The 16,853-nt window shown below is 42.6% G+C and overlaps 1 protein-coding gene across 1 annotated transcript in view; it reads left to right on the top strand.

Moving 5' to 3' along the window:
* LOC133352492 (ephrin type-A receptor 4-like) overlaps nt 1-16,853 on the top strand; it is a 152,847-nt gene that overhangs the window by 84,168 nt on the left and 51,826 nt on the right. Inside the window, exon 8 of the mRNA XM_061568169.1 lies at nt 3-108. Coding sequence (XP_061424153.1) covers nt 3-108 — 106 coding nt within the window. The remainder of the gene's footprint in view (nt 1-2; nt 109-16,853) is intronic.

Below are 16,853 nucleotides of genomic sequence, written 5' to 3'. Positions count from 1 at the left end.
AGCACTGGATATCTCGAGTGATCCGAGCCAGAGCACCATTGTGTGGCTATCCGTAGCGACGGGGATTATAGTTGTCCTCATCATTGTTTGCTTCTTATTGAAGGGAAGGTAAGAAGCAATCTTCCTCATTCTTCCTTAAATCTGTCGAATACTTTAATGACACGTGTGGCCTCACTTGATATTTCCTAGATCGAATGCAGGCATACTGGTTGAAGATGGATATCGTTGAGGAGTGACCTTTTCTTTTATTTTTTTTACTAATCTTTTGACAGGAAGCTATTTGTGTAAATGCCTTAGAGATATGATGAGGCCGTGTTGTACTTACCCTCTCAAAAAATATGTCAATAACTGTTATTGGGCAAACAAAGTTCCTTCTGCCTTGCGTCGTCAATCTAAAATGCTCGCGTACGATGCAGGCAGTTATTCTAAGTAAATAGCGCTCCGTGATGATTTGTTAGAATTCCAACGGATCGAAAAATCAGTGCGCTCCGCTGTGTAACATTGAGATGTAAATACAAAGCCAGACAAGCAGTGCACCTCCATCTGTAGTCAGTCGCATATGATGCAGGCAGTTGTTCATGTCCTAACTTAAGGCTTGTCTTAAATAACGCGTGCTTAAAATTACAAAAGCATTGGATTTTTTTTTTTGCACTGAATGTATCACAAGGTAACACCTTTGTAAAAAATTTTTTTTATCACGGGTGCATTTGTACCTGCATTGGAGACGTCTGTTTGCATGTATTTTTGTGGCTCGCGGTGGCGTAGTGTTTCGATTTAAAGCTTTCGTGACTGCAGGGATTCATCTTCTTGGTTCTTTCGGTAAAGTCACGTGGAATGGAAATAATAAAATAATAAAAACAAAACATTATTATTTTATTATGTTTGATTTTTATTATTTTATTATTTCCATTCTACGTGACTTTACCAAAAGAACCAAGAAGGTGGCGTAGTGGTTAGCGCATTAGGCCGCGAACCCGGTAATCAGAGTTTCATTACCGCTCGCAGCCTACATCGGTGACGATTATCTGAACCTGTCCTGGGCGCCTCCCCGAGGTTGACTCGGCCTTAAATGAGTACCTGAGTGTGGTGCGTGAACATCAGCACGTGGGAGACAAACGCGGATGGCTGGCCACCTACCCTCTCATGTGCTGTGTCAGCCTTTATTAGGTTTTCACTTGCCTAAGGAGTCTGTTAAAAGCTTTTCGGGTGATATTTGCCATTGTTTGTCTTACACTTGCACACATAACTGTCCTATTTATCTACAACATATTTGTTGTTTCATTAACGGGACATTGTTTTCATTGTCAAAGTAAAAAAATATAAATATATATCTAATTTGGCCTATGGGCTTTGCAGATGAACGTTTTGCTCATAGCAGCCTTGGACCAGTATTTAAAGAGGCGAGTCCCAGTCACCAAGTCGAATGCATACACATCGTGCTGACACAAGGGCCCAGCCAAAATAATTATTAATAACAAAAAGCATTTACAAATATGTGCACAATAATGCCATGCAAGGCCACTTCCGTATCAATTATTTGGCAGGAACACAAAGGTTCATAAAATACATCTGTATGTAATTAAAAATAACGTATACTATTGGGTAAATACCGCTTTTGTGGACATTTGCTAGATTTTGTATGGTTGTCAAAATCAGCGTGCGTTGCTGTGCAAAAACGAACATGTAAATACAAAGCTGTGTAGCAGTGCACTCCATTCATCGTTAGTTACCACCCCTGCAGTTACGGGGGTAAATGAGGTTAACCACCACACAAAGATAACTCACGTGTACATGCAGTAGAAAGCTGGCTATTAGCACGGCACTTTGGAGTAAGGTCAGTTGTGCTTATATCCAACGTGTACTTGTATCAGAAGTTTCCCATCGCCAATGTAATCTGATATTGTCGTTTTTTTCGGAAATGTGCTCATGAGTTGTGCTTATATGCAGCTTTTTTTGTAATGTCTGAATTTATTTTCTATCACGTTTGCCGAGCAAAGGCCCAAAGTCCTAACGCGACAGGAGGCCATATTCGAGTTGTAACAGTTGTACATGTATGGGTTCATACGTTTCTGGAATTAAACCAGGTTATCAGACCTTAGGAAAAGAGACGATGGGGGGCATTGATTTGGGCAGCCTTTAGCGGCCACTGGTGCCAGATTGAAAGATGTCGTGTCCACAGCCACCCCACCCAAATCATTCCTGAAGAGAATGTTCCACAGAATGTTGGTTATGAAATGGGTGGATTGTAAACAGCATGTTCCGTTGAAAAGAGTCGACCATTGTGTTCCAGTTGTCTACTCCTGATGCCAAATTTGTTCATTCATTACGAGCGAGGTCAAGTTGGTAAAGTTGCAGCTCTGCAATTGCTTGTTTCCCCACTGCTGGCAAAAGGGCCTCCACTAGAGGGAGTCCCAGAGAGCCACTCTACAGCGTATTTGGCCTACTCTTCCATGCGAGCCTGACGTCTTGGCAGACGTGGGAGATACCCACACCTGGCTCAACCGCACGCAACCCGCCGATCGATGAACGTTGGCATATCCATTTAACTTCGGTGTATTCATTTACGCTGCTGGGTGGACAAAGATCGGGCAATAACAATAACAAGAACAACTTTTGCTCCGTTGTTTCAACTCCCGCAATGGGACATAGATTGAGTACGATAACCATTACATGGCTTTTTATCCGAACCGCTCGATGTGCACGTAGCCTCTTTATCACAGCGCCGTGTTCCAAGGTGACAGTGGACAGACTAAATGCAATCAGCGGAGACGTAGAATTTCAATTTTTGTCTGCGACCACGCTTCCCATCAGGGTATTGTCATTGGCAAGTGCGGTAGCAGTGTGCACCTTGATTGTAATCCAGGTAAACACGGCCGCGGCATTCCTTGCGGTGGCTTTCTCTGTGATTGGCGCTCGTGGGGATTACGTGTCACAAGGCGACACTGTACGCGTGGCTAATGCGCCTTCACTTTTGTTGCCAAAAGCTTACATTTTCTGGCACATTTGCAGTCGGCGTGTGATGCCTGCAAGTATGCGTTTTCACCAGGAGGGTTATTGGAGGCAGAGAGATGACAGAGTTCACGATGGAACGCACCGGCGTGCGCACATACATTAGAAGGGCCATCGTCATTAATCGGTAGGATGGGAGGTCCTCAATTCAAATAAAATAAACGGTGTCAATCGATGGAGCTCAACCCCAATGGAGCGTGGAGACCTGAATGGAGTTCAAAAGAACTCACAAACAAACACCTCGTGAAAGACCCAACGCACAACATCCCTGGGTTTAATCATCCACGAAGCTCGTGGTCCAGCCTCAACCACATCACCAGAAACCATGGATGATGCGAATACCCGATGCACAAATGGAAAAATAAGAAACTCCCCAGTGTGCGACTGTGTTCATCCAGAACAGAGACCGTACAACGTACAACGACGCAATGGCCGATCCACAAATACGAAGGAGACATCACAGCGATGCACTCCGCTGATCCTGGCCTGGCCACCTGAATATGAAATTGTAAGTTGTTGCTCTGCATATGCATCAGCCATACGAAAGAAGAAGAATGGGGACTCATCCTGCATAACAGTGCATTGTAGTAATTTCCTCAGTCACGAAGGAGTAAGATCATGCTGGGTGCGGTGATTCCTGGCCACGGCTAGCATCAGGTGGGGACTGATATCTGAATTGGCCTTCCCCCACCAAACCTATTTCACCAATCCGCTTTGACCCACGTGGAGAAGTATGGTCAAATTATGGGAGAAGTCTTCGTCCAGTGGTGGTTGAACACATTTGAACTTATTTCCGTTATTATTACTATTTTACCAAATTTCACTTTGACCTGTGGCCACAATCAGAGACACTGAATTCGTTAATTATTTAGCAAGTCTATTATTTTGCACATGTGATACACATGTTTAAGTATATACACTGTGATGGAGACTGAAGAATTTTCGTAAAAATACAAAAATTATTTGATGAAATCAATAAAAGCAAATTTGATTTATAATTCAAAAAAACAGCCATGACAGTATTATGCATATTTACCTTTATTTAAATATTTTACATTGCAATGTTAATCCTGGATGTTATGATGATTTAGGTTCAGAGATGCTTCATTTTGTCCCGACATTATTGCGGATGATCCAATGGATATGCCCACGGTTAATTATAACATTGGAGAGATTCAATTTCAGCCGCACGTAACTGTGCGTCTAATGTGTGCATATTCATACGCACAGCATGTACGAGCAGAGTGGGAGCTGATTATGGTCGTCAAGATGATTAAACATTTTAAGTGGCTGATTTGCTTAAGGGGATGATGCCTTTATCGGTGTGGAGAGCCTGCATTGCCGAGAATCGATGTGCAAATCATAGCGGCTGCCCGCGATTAGAACCAAATCATCACGTATAGTGAGCTTTATGACCTCAAACCGGTAACCAGTGAATATTAGAGGGAAGGGGAGTGGGGGGAAAACATTATTAGTTGGTTATTTGACTTTAATTTGGCCGAGGCCTGCTCTGACAGTTAAAGTTTATTAATATAAGATTGACATAACAAAATACTCTTGAGCATGAAAAAATGTACCACAACACGGTTACATTTAGTCATGCGATCGCAACAAAATATAAACGGATCATTAGGAGGTCATCTTCTTGACAAAAAACACGAAATAATTTGCAGCTCTTTGACATCCACCGCCGATCGACTAACTGTGGCATACCCAAATGTGACACCTGGGTAAGACAGAAGCGGGGGTGGGTGGCGAATTTAAGAAAATGTGCCCGTTGTTCCAACTGCCACTCCGGGAGATCGAACCTGTGACCTCTGGATTGCAAGTCCAGTGTGATGATCATTAGCACGAGGGCAGCATCCCTTGAACTTGGTAGCATGTGTTATCGCAGATCACAGGAAGTTGCAGTTTGAAGAGTAAAACATCTTGGGCTCACCACGTGATGTGTGTTTCTTGAAGGCGAGCTTTAAATTGTACATTGCATGCATACAACCTCCCTCTGTGGTCTGCAAAACAAAGTTCGATCGCATAATACGTAAAGCTTTCGGGGCCAATATTATAATTCATTATTGATTTTTGGTTAAGGTTATCGGTCTATCTGGCCAATTTTCCATTGTGAAACCCTCCACCACCCGACATAGCCAACCAAATTGAATCGTTGCGTTCACAAGCGTTTAAACGCACAAATTATTATCGTTTCAGCTTGGTCGGTGTAAGTTGCAGAGAAAATGTCCAACCCTATTAGTGTTAGTCTGCACTTTCTTAACCCCCCCCCCCCCACTTTAATCACTTCACAATTTCAAAATCTAAATTTTTTATGCAAAAATGTATGGTGTCGCCAAGGGCAGTACTAAGATATAACTCTAAAGCCCACATGTGATGGATCTTTAACAAAGCTTAACTCTTACATTTTGTGATGTTCACATTTGTTACTTTTTTATATATATAATACCTTCATTTTTCCAGAGACAGACTTCAGCATCGGCTGAAAATCTGCCACGTTTATCCATTTTGCCCAGGGACTTTTATTCACACACGCCGCAATTCGCGAGAACATCTATTCTGTATAATGTGAGATTATCATACAGAGGGGAAGATTTCACACGTTTAAAACGTTCAACTTTCAAAGCTGTACGAAAATTGAAAACTCAACAAAACCGCGTGTTTTACTTTAATGTAACAGAGAAGCAGATGGGGTAAATTCAAATGAAAAGCACCGGATCTTCTCGCGAATTTTTGTTAAATATAAAGCAAAATTATATTTTTCTTAGTCCAATAGGTTCGCGATGAATACAATTTGACACGCTGAAGCCCTTTTTTGGGGTCTGTTGCGTCTCATAAAAACTGTCATTAAAATAGAGCTAGGGTATGGCAGTATGGGCATGGATTATTGAATCAATCTGTGTGGAGCTTTGAGTTATTTCCCATTTGATGTGTGGGTTTTCTCCGAGTACTCTAATTTCTTACCACTTGTCAAACTACCCCGATGCAGGATCCTCTTCATTCCGTTCTTGCGTATAATGATGGCGATATGTATCTTGTAATTGTATTGTTTGTTGCGGTTGCACCCGAATCAAGAGCCGAATGGCTCACAGGGTTATTCCAAATAAATGAAACTGAAATAAAATAAATGAAAACAGCTAAATGCCAAATGTCGAGGTCTGCGAGCCACAGGAGGGTTTCAAGGAGAGAGTTTGCGTAGTTTTCCTTACGCCTCCATTGAACGAGTGCAGAATACAGCGGATGACTGCACGGGCCATAGTTTTGGGTCGCATGGCCACAATGCCTTTCAGTGTTTTTGAGGATCCTCCTCAAAAAGTAGTCCTGGGACTCGGTGGGGTTTGCCTGATGAATCAGTCACAGCAATGTCCCGCTCAGATGAGCTTTTTTCGATTTAAAGGTTTCATGACTGCAGGGATTCATATTCCTGGTTCTCATTCAGATGCTGTCTTCCCGACAGACCTGTTCTTCACCTGAGGACGGCTGCTTGCGTTGTGGCCGAAACGTCGTGAGAATTGTTTTATTATGTTTTATTTTTATTTTTTTATTATTTACCTTCTACGTGACTTTACCGAAAGAATCAAGAAGATGAGCTTTGACCTGTTGCTCATCGCCAATTTACAGCCCAGAGCCGATCGTGGAAATTCCTCATTCCTGTGACGGAGGCGTGTATATCCTGTTAAATTCCCCCACGAATCTGAGCTTGTTTTATCGACCCGAGAGCGTTGATGGCCTGAGTTAACAAACAAGTGGGATATGAACGACCAACTTTCTCTTTGCGAGCTGCTTGCTTTGTCACTGAGGCTGAAGATTCAGGACATGATCGTCACCTAAAACTTACTCTCAATTTTCACCAGGCACGTGTAGGCAAATATACTGCACACATGTGCAGTGACTGAATCGGAGACACTAAGAGTTGGAGGCACTCTGTTTATTAACAAGCACCAACGGGTTGACACTTCAAAATAATCCGTCTATAGTCGACTACGGTTACCAGTCATGACAGCTGGCAGACTGCCTGACTGGCGACGCCGAGACAGGGAAGACAAAGACGGCAGTGAAGACTCTAGCAGCGCTACGGGGATCCCACGCCACACGACAGCCCCAAGTCGCGAGTCAGTCGCTCCACGTGTATGCCACACGGTGGGCTCACGTGACATAGTTTCATGGACAATGCCAAATATTTCTAGATTTGAAGTTTTCGTGACTGCAAGGATCCATACTCTTTGGTTTTTTCGGTAAACTTCATTGAGTTGTTGTCATTTTATTAAATGTTCTACTTATGTGACTTGACCGAAAAATTCCAAATATAATAAAAAAAACTATTTAATGCAGACTCGTTTTCAACTGCGCATAATTTAACAACATGTAGTGTTTTATATTTCGAGCTAATCACACGCAACATACGGGGGACATGCAATGGCAATACGTCAACAGAGTTGAATCTAGTTATTCTTTATGATTGGAAGGCTCTCATTAACACGTCGAGAGAATATTATCCTGCATGAATGGAGAAGAAGAAAAAAAAGACATCAAATTAACACCTAGCATGCCTTAATGTATTTATGACCAGCAGAAAAAACAATGTTCTTTGTCACTAACCATTCACGGCTGTACGTGGCGATTTGTACTTGTTTTGAAGCTTCCAGTGTTTTGTCGTCTTCAGAGACGATTGCTACTTTATTTACCATCCCCAATTACACGGCAAGTGTCCCTATCGGCCATAATCTCACAAAACGAAAACATTTTCATTCGCAAACTCTGCAGCTGCGAGTGCCAGAGGGTGGCCTCGGAAAGATGACTTCCCAGAACTCCTTCCCAAGGGGCCTCAATCAGTTGGCATTCAAAAGGAAATGTTTAAATTCTCAGAGCAGGAATAAGCCACGTTAAGTGAATGAGTTATCTCCCAAGACGTCTTGCCAGCATGGAATAGTGGGCAAGGAAATCATCCACAGGGGCTCTCTAGACCTCCTCACGAGTGGAGGCCTTTCTGCCAGCAGTGGCGTATGACATGCAATTGCAGGGCTGCACCTGACATTTTAAGTGATACTCCAAAAATGTTACGATTTCTTTTTCTTTTTTTTCAGTTATTGGTGACTGGGCTGACACCGTCAACTCGTTCTGTGTGTGTGTATGTACAAAGATGTATGTTGGACTTCTTTCGCACCATACATAGACAATCGGTGCTAATGGGAGGTGCGTTTGAAGACTCGGTTTAATCACTGGTGGCAGGTCTTGACTCAACCCCGGATCTCAGCAACACTGGCTCAGTGCCCCGGCTCTGCAAGCTACAAGGCCACACAGAACATGCTAAATTGTTGTTTCGAATCTATTCCTTGCGTATGGCGGTATGTTCAGGAGTGCCAATGTCAAGGTCTGCCAGCCATGACAAGTGGGCTTTAAGATATATTAACGACCTCACCTGTTATACAGGAGTTCTTGGGTTCAATCCTGACCCTGACGCCTGCTGTATATTTGGAGTTTGCATATTTTCCCCGTGGTCGCAGTGGATTATTCTCCGGGTCCTCCGGGTTTTCCCTCCACATTAAGAATTAACGTGCGCTTTGAGTATTTGGCTGCTATAAATGTCCACGTGATAAGCCACTCCGTTGGGCTATCGTTTGTGGCCAGGTCGCTTCTGCAAAAGAGCTATAAAGCTCAGTGGGCCTTACCTGGTAAAATACAAAATAGTTTAGTCTTACTTTAGTTTGTGCAGTTGTTGCTATTCCTCATTTGAAGGAGTGCAGCGTAAAGTGGATTACTCTTCTGTGGTCCATGGTTTTGGTTCCATGGCTACAATCGCACTACCATGGCGTGTGTCTTGAACGTCTCTTTTATGAACGAGATGGGCACATCGGCCTGTTGATGTTCTGATATGGTTGATGGCTAAACCGGTGTCTTCAGGGAGTGTTGAAGCCAGGAGGTAGCAATCTTTGAATTCTCAAACGAGGTGTTAAAAACCTGAATATCCGCGTTGTTCCACGCTGTGTTCGGCGGCGTTCTTCAGGATCCGGGCGAAATTCTAGGACGGTGACGTAACTTGAGCTGGGCGCGAGGTGACATTGTTGAGGTGTTAATAGTTCGTGGCTAGGTTGTCGTTGGCGAACGAAAAAAAAAGTTGTAAACGCCTCTCGCAGTTGTTAAGCAGCGACGATGTGTGCGCGCCTTTAACGGCCACAAGCCCTCAACTTTCTTCTTTTTTGCAATCTGCATGTGGCGGCTGAATGTTTTTAAATTTATGATGAGGAATGGATACGCTCCGGCGCGTGCAACGCAATAGCAATGCAGCTAGAGCCTGCGGGACATGGCAGCACGGTAAGGTGTAGCGAGCGCGGAGCGTAAATGCTACTCAATTTCCCCCTGTTGTCGCAAACCAAACCCCGACAACCCCCACTCCCCGCCTTCGCAACGTTCACTTGAGCTCACAACCCACCGCGCTATCGCTCCCAGTGTTCTCAGCGCGTGCAGCTTTTTAATCACGGTTTTAAAAATGTACAGAAGATAAGTGCTGCCGCTTAATGACCTTTTCGTAACGAGGATTAATAATTCACCGTATTGTTGGCAATAGTGCAACACGAGAGCGTGCAATTAATTCGAGTCTTAAGATTTATTTCGAGAAGGATCCCGCTTTTTTTGTTTGGCCAATGCCATGAATGCGTGCTTGGAATATGGCAGGACGCTGGGAAACCCAGAGAAAACCCATGCATAGGAGGCGGGGGGGGGAGGTTACCACTCAGTGCTACCATCCCTTGACCACCTCACAGCCCCACGCCTGCTACATCCGGCAAGCCGTGCTGGTCCAGCCACCAGGTACTACTAAGCAGCTACTAACAACCAGGGTCACCTGGTGCTCATCTCGTTTCGTTTGACGGGAACAGCCAAAATAGAAAGGTTAAATCGCAGCCACGCAACGACTTGCTCATGCTAGTGAGAAGCCCCGTGAATGGTGTTTGGTCTACTGTTCCATGCTGGCCAGACATCTTGGTGGGAGTTCCCACACTTGACCCAAACCGCGTACAACTACTAACTGTGGTGCCCCCATTTATACCGATGGGTGGATAGAGGCGGGAATAATTAAGAAACCTGTCCATGGTTCCCGCTGCCACGCCGGGAGATCGACATGGCACCGGCGACGTCCGGTTGCTAGTCCGTCGCGCTCACCTCTTCGCCACGGCAGCATCCGACGTCGTACTGGACGAGAGTATGGTAATGCCTCTTAGAAATAGACTGGCTAATGAGTCAACGGTACCATATCGACTTTAAAAATATGACAGGGAAAACGAGGGCGGGGGGGGGACAATATATGCATTTGCTCATGTTCACACATAGATATAAAGGTGAACCACCATAGTCTTCAGAGCTGCATGCTCAATACGTTCAAAGGCCTCTATTTTATTTAAAATTGCAGGCACTTTAAAGGAAGACATGTCATTATTTGCGCCTTGTTTTCACCGTTCTCTCTCCAGCCATCTGTTGTTGTAATGGCCAAGAGCCAATCATAACAAACTACAAGCCTCTTAGTACAATTGTCCGTGGCATTTGGGAATGTTGCTTAAATTATACAAAATTGCAAAGCCCGCAAGGTGTCTTCATTATTTAAGATACTGCACGAAAACACACAAGTGTTACCTTATGTGCGAGGCAATTTTAATAAATTCTAAATATAACGGGTTTATTAAAACTCCTGGATTTTTTTATTGATGTAAAATAAGGGCATTTTTGTATTTTAACAAGACGGATATTACCGGGAGCTTTGTCAAACTAAAATAATATTTTGCATAAAAGTCTCGGGGGGGGGGGGGGGGTTTCAAGTATTAGATTTTGTATTAAACGTAAATAACGTAATTCAGTGTAGCCGAAATTCAATTCCCCCTAAAAACCTCGCTCGAAGTAGCAAACGCATGTTGGACGGAAACAAATAAAAAAAACTGTTCGTTTATGAACTTCCAAAAGCAATTTTCTTTCGCTGTTGGCCTCCGTCACTGTGTAATAATAAACAAAGAATTAAATAATAACCCGCCTGTGAATAAGGGTTGGCTTCACACCAGTACGAGTGGGATGTATTTGATCAGCGTAATACATAGTCCCGACTCTTGACCTTGGAGCGATTGCAGGATGACATCTTGACAAAATAAATGACGAAGAACCCCCCGGGGAGGAACCGTAAATTGTCTATTGAAATCTGCATCGTCATAATATGCAGCGGTCATTTCCATTGTACTTTAAAAACGCAAACGTATTTAATGCGACGTTGATAAAGGTAGCTCGTTAACATCATACAAATCAACGAGACGATGGGAGGTTTTTTTTTTTATCCTTTATATTAAGTTCACTTGCTTGCGCGCTTACGACCGTGCAAATCTTTCGGTCGTTTTTTAACCCACTTCCCGTGATCCAATCGAGCTGACATTTTGCACACAGACTCGTTGTGCGTGACAATTTATTTTCGTGAAAAATTTTTCCAAAATTTTCCACTTTTTAGGAAAAAAAAAATTCATATTTAATTTAAAATACCAATGTGATTAAAATGAAACTCTTACTCAAGAAAAACAGAAATGAATAATAAAATAAAACCGATGCCACGCATATAAAGGATTTATAGTGAAAAACTTTGTTTTTACGGGTTAATTTTTTTTTATTTGCGAGCATCAACGTGCGTAGTGGCTGACGCGATACACACATACGCACGCAACTGCGCGGTCAGAGGTATCGAGAGAGGAGACAGCGCTGGCCGCTTTGGGACTTGTCGCTGATGATGTGCAAAGGGCGGGGATCTGAGGCCACACAATGCGCGTCGCCTCTGTGTTGAATGAAGCCTTGGAAGTGACTGCATCTGTGCAGGAATTTCATTCTGAAGATGAAAATATTCAATGCCAGAAGGGAATTCGGAATGCGTGTCAAAGTTTCCTCCGTGCTTGCTACGAGTATTTGGCGATGTTCATGTTTATTTGTTGATCTCAGGTCAACTGTTGGTACTCTACATTCCCATTGCAGCGATGTACTTAACACAACCACTTGGCTTACCATTGGGTGGTGTAACTTACCACGTGGTGGTCATTGAATAAACGAGCATTTATTATTTGGTTCTTTCGGTTAAGTCACGTCTAAAGATTTAAAAAATAATAAATTAAATAATAGCATATGAATATGCTGTTATTTAATTATTTATGCAGTCACGAAAGCTCCAAAATTAAGATTAAACGAGCATTTCCTATACTTTTTTTTTATCAAGGACGTCGTTACGTGGACGATGATTGCAAAACACATTCCACACAATGATGATAGCACCCGATTTAAATGAGGATCATGCCGCCTGTCACGTGGTGACACGCATGCAGGTATACAATATCTGGATCGTCATTCAAATTACCGCCTTCTACATTGTCGGGGCCTGTTTAGCAATCATTTGGTGGGTGCAGTGTGCACCGACTTCACTGGAGAAGATTGGTGAATGTAGGATGGTGAGTCACACGGACTGGAGTTTGATAAAACCCGAAAATTGGCTTAATTGGATAAGGAACGGCTAAGTTAACTGACGTGTATTAAAGAATTGTGGATTTGCTTCTCTACCACGTGTTCTATCAGGGCACCAAAGGGAGATACGGGTATATAATATATGATACAATTAGACAGTACGGGAAAAAAGTAAAGCCTGAAAATATTGACCATGAAGAGAAACAGGGAGGAGAAAGCCATAATGGGGGGAAAGACACATTTACAACATTAATCTCTCTCCGACAGCCAACCACTTCATCGTGTGCTTAAAGAGAAAAGTGAAGAGGCATGCACTTGTACAAGTAAACACTCGCGTCACAAACAGCAGACATTGTACGGAGGGAAATTACATTAAAATGTAAACAAATGGACAGAGAAGTTCATAATGGGAAGCACCAACAACACGTGACAGCGGCATGGCTGCAGAGAAAAAAAATTGTGTTCATATGTTGAACTTCTGTCGCAACGTACGCAGTGAACTGTGCTAATCTAGTACTATGTAGGGCTTCACCTTGTCATTTTTAGCTACATCCACAGGCAGGTGCAGGAAGGAAGGAGAGAGGACGAGAGTGAAGGAGCTGGGGTGGGGGGAGCTCCGCGTAAATGCAGAGCTGCAGGGAGATGCTGTGATCTCCGCAGGGGGGCGGGGGAGGGAGGGCACCAGCAGGAGGATGCAAATGAGAGGACATTGGAGGTCATGATGGGAGGAGACAGGAGATAAACGCTTAATGGATGACGAGGGTGTCCTTTTTTCCCCCACTCGCTGTATATTAAACGCCAATTGATTGTCCAACATTAATGAAACGCAACTAATAATCTGACCTTGCACCACTCGAAATGTACCCCCCCTCCTGCAATACATCACTTTGCTTGCCAGACTCAACAGTGGCACTGCCGTAGGCACCCCCCGAAGTGGCTTTGCTTCTCATCGCGCCGATATTGATCAAATGGTGCAAGCCCTTTGGCATCACTCTGCATGCACGGTCTCTGTCATTCACACACCCGCTGCCAGCGAATTAGCACGCCGTACACACGTATACAAATCTCTCCCCGACGGCCAAATGCCATTCTGAGCTATTGTCGGGATTAACCAGGACGAAGGGCAGTTTCTCCGTTAAAGAGCTGCACTTGTTGACTGATCCTGAATCTGTCAGCAGTAACACCATTCGTGTATCCGGTTGAAAAGCATCGTTTCACTGGGAGATATTCTTGTTTTCCCAAAGGAGATTGTTCGTTTGCGTGCGCGTGCGTTTTTATGGCACCTTATCCTTCGTGCGCCCGAAAAACACTTCACTTAAGTTATTTATCCCATGCGCATACCATCCGGACAAAGGTTTTTGGTGAACATACGGCCCCTTTTCATTGATTTCTAAAGCCCGGAAAAGTTGTAGCAAGATTCATTTCAACCGGTTGGGAATTAAAGTCTCTGTCCTTCATACTCGTTGGGGTCTTTCGGTCCCTTCCACGAAAAAAGCCCCAATCCTTTTCAGAATGACATCTGGCGACCGATATATATGCCATTACTAGAGGATCACAGATTTTACATCGGGACACAAGAGTACCGGGCGACCTTTTAGGTGGGGGTAGTTCCAGCTTATTTAGAGGCATATAAATTATGCACAAGACCTTACATTTCATTCGGTGAGCAGGCAAGCAGCCAATGGAGCTCTTAAATAATCTTTTTTTTGGCGTTTCGGTCAATGGGCCTTCTTCATGGAAATGGTTGTGGCTTCTGCTTTGAATAAGGACCACTGCCTGAAATGTCATCTCTTATATATATATTTTTTTCCTATTATAGGGGAGTTTTATTATTTATGAATTTGTCGAGTTCTTGAGGAGTTGTGGTGATTCTGAAGGATAAAGATTTAATGCAGAATTTTTAACACACTTTATAACATGGAATTGAATTTGGGATTGTATTGCAAATTCACTGCTAAAATAATAATTTAGCGGAGATTATGATAAGAAAAAAAGTTTTACCGTCCATTTGAAATCAACAGATAGAATACACCGTTATAATGTACGCGTTGTTCAACAAAGGATCAGTATGGTATTTTAAGATTTACAAAAATGCCCTTTGCCAACTTATGAATGCTTGAATTATTTGTTGAAGAGTAAAAAAAAATTGAATGAATAAACAATTTCCCTTTGTACTACTATTATATTCAGTAGATAATATCGCAGTCCTTAAAATACTGTGCAGGTGAAAGGCTACCAGTACCTAATATCCGTCAATTACACATAATTTACATATTACTGCTAGCGTTATTTAAAATGTGATGAGAAAAGAATTAAGTTTCCAAGCTATTAAAATTTTGATTTAAAGCTTTCGTGACTGCAGGGATTCATATTCTAGGTTCTTTCGGTAAAGTCAAGTAGAAGAGAAATAATTTAATAATAACAATATTAAACAATAACATTCTCACGAAGTTTCGACTGCAACACACTCAATCATGATCAGGTGTAAAATCCACAGCAAGAAAATTAATAAAAATCAAACAAATTTTCTTGGTGTGGATTTCACACCTGATGATGAGCATTTCATTGTTTGATATTTTTATTATTTTATTATTTCCCTTCTACGTGACTTTACTGAAAGAACCAAAAATATATTTCCAAGCTTTGTTATTCTTTTTCACTGCATTGATTTGCTGCCATGGTGCAAATGGAGTAGCATTGCATTTGTAATCCAGAGGTCGTCAGTTTTGGTTTGATTTCCCGGCACGGCAGTTGAAGAAATGGCGCGAGTTTTAATGCCACCCACCCACCCACCTAACCTGCCTCTGCAGTGTAAATGGGTGACACCACAGTTAAGTCACCTCTTCTAAGACGTCAGGTCAGCGTGGAAGAGTAGACCAAAATACCCACTGAGTGGAGGACTCCCACCAATAGTGGCGTCAGCAGGAAACTGCAGGGCTGCACCTCCGCCTGTGAAGTGACTTTTATTAAAGGAGACAACATGTGTTTGATCTTCAATTTTAAAATCGCGCAAAAAGTTTCCACGCGCTGAAATATTAATAACCATTTCTGCTGTGGCTGGCACGTCTATTGTTCACGTATAAATATATGTATATCAATTCATTTTTTATGAGAGTTGTTTGAATGCCGCGTATAATACACACACACAAATCTCGCATAAATCACATCCCAAGTACCCAGCAGAATCTATAAAAGGGAAGAAATGCGAGCGAGAAATGCAAATTGCCCTGAAATATAGTAATACATCAAAAGGAGGCAGTAAGCAATCAAGATTTATTCCCTGCATAAAAAAATAAAATATAGACATTCACCTTACGTTTTTTTTATTTCTTCTTTCTACTTCTGTGTAAATGAGGCAGTGACCATAAAAACAGCCATTACGTGTGTTCTGAGTAAAGACAGAGGTGGGGGGCGGGAGGGGTGATTGTGTGTCATATTTTTTGTTTTAAAGTAAAGCCTTGCCCATGTTGGCATGCATTTAATGTTACAAAAAATAATGCTGACATTTTATTTTTGTGGTATAAAAATCCACGATTATATTTTTGTTCATTTCGCGAAAATGCTTCCAAAACGCTCCGTGCGCTGCGAGTGTTTAGCGAATACACAATCGCGTGCGGCAGTGCGTAGTGGGGTTGGAGTGGTGGCATTGTGGTTTGCGCACTGCATCGTTAATCCAGCGTGCCAAGTTGGATTCTCTTCCAGCCGTGGATAATACAAAAAATGGAAAATTATATCTGAACTGGGCGTGCATGGGGCCCCGCTTTCACGAACCTGCATGGTGAAGTATAGTCAAACAACCATCGTGACTGACACAACGTAGGATGGACAAAGGATTGAAATCACTCCGATTATTGATATCACAGCTCTAAATTCCCAGTCTAATTTTATCGCTTTGAATGTCGTATTTTTTTGTTTATTTATGTACTCATAATAATACAATAATAGATTTCACAGACGAAAGGCACCCTTACGTGGAGGATAACATTCTAAATCATCACAGGTGGCTCATTAGTCTTGCTCAGTAATCGTATTTTCGCGAAAAAAAATTGAGAACTGAGATCTAATAAATAAATGCGAGCGGCTCGTTTTATATTTAAATCATTGTGTTCTTCGTGATATCGATGGTGGTTTTACTCAAGCAACTCTGCTTTCATCTGCAATTCATTCAGCTCTTTGAAAAGGGGGAGAAGACACAAGAGCAATTGGTTCGATGCGTGAATAATTTCGTTTCGTCTCTTATCGCGTTTGTTCTTTTGTAAATCTGAGAGCGTAGCATAACGATGGTGGTGGTAAAAAGCAGATAATGACATTCTGTTTCAGAGATTTAGCTGTGACAGTGTGTATTTACGCTGTGACAGGAACGTATA

This window comes from Lethenteron reissneri, chromosome 40 (assembly GCF_015708825.2).
Source record: "Lethenteron reissneri isolate LAM-NWPU_2019-01 chromosome 40, ASM1570882v1, whole genome shotgun sequence".
Lineage (NCBI taxonomy): Eukaryota > Metazoa > Chordata > Hyperoartia > Petromyzontiformes > Petromyzontidae > Lethenteron > Lethenteron reissneri.
The sequence above is the reverse complement of the archived record's forward strand: the minus strand, read 5'-3'. Positions and strand labels throughout refer to the sequence as shown.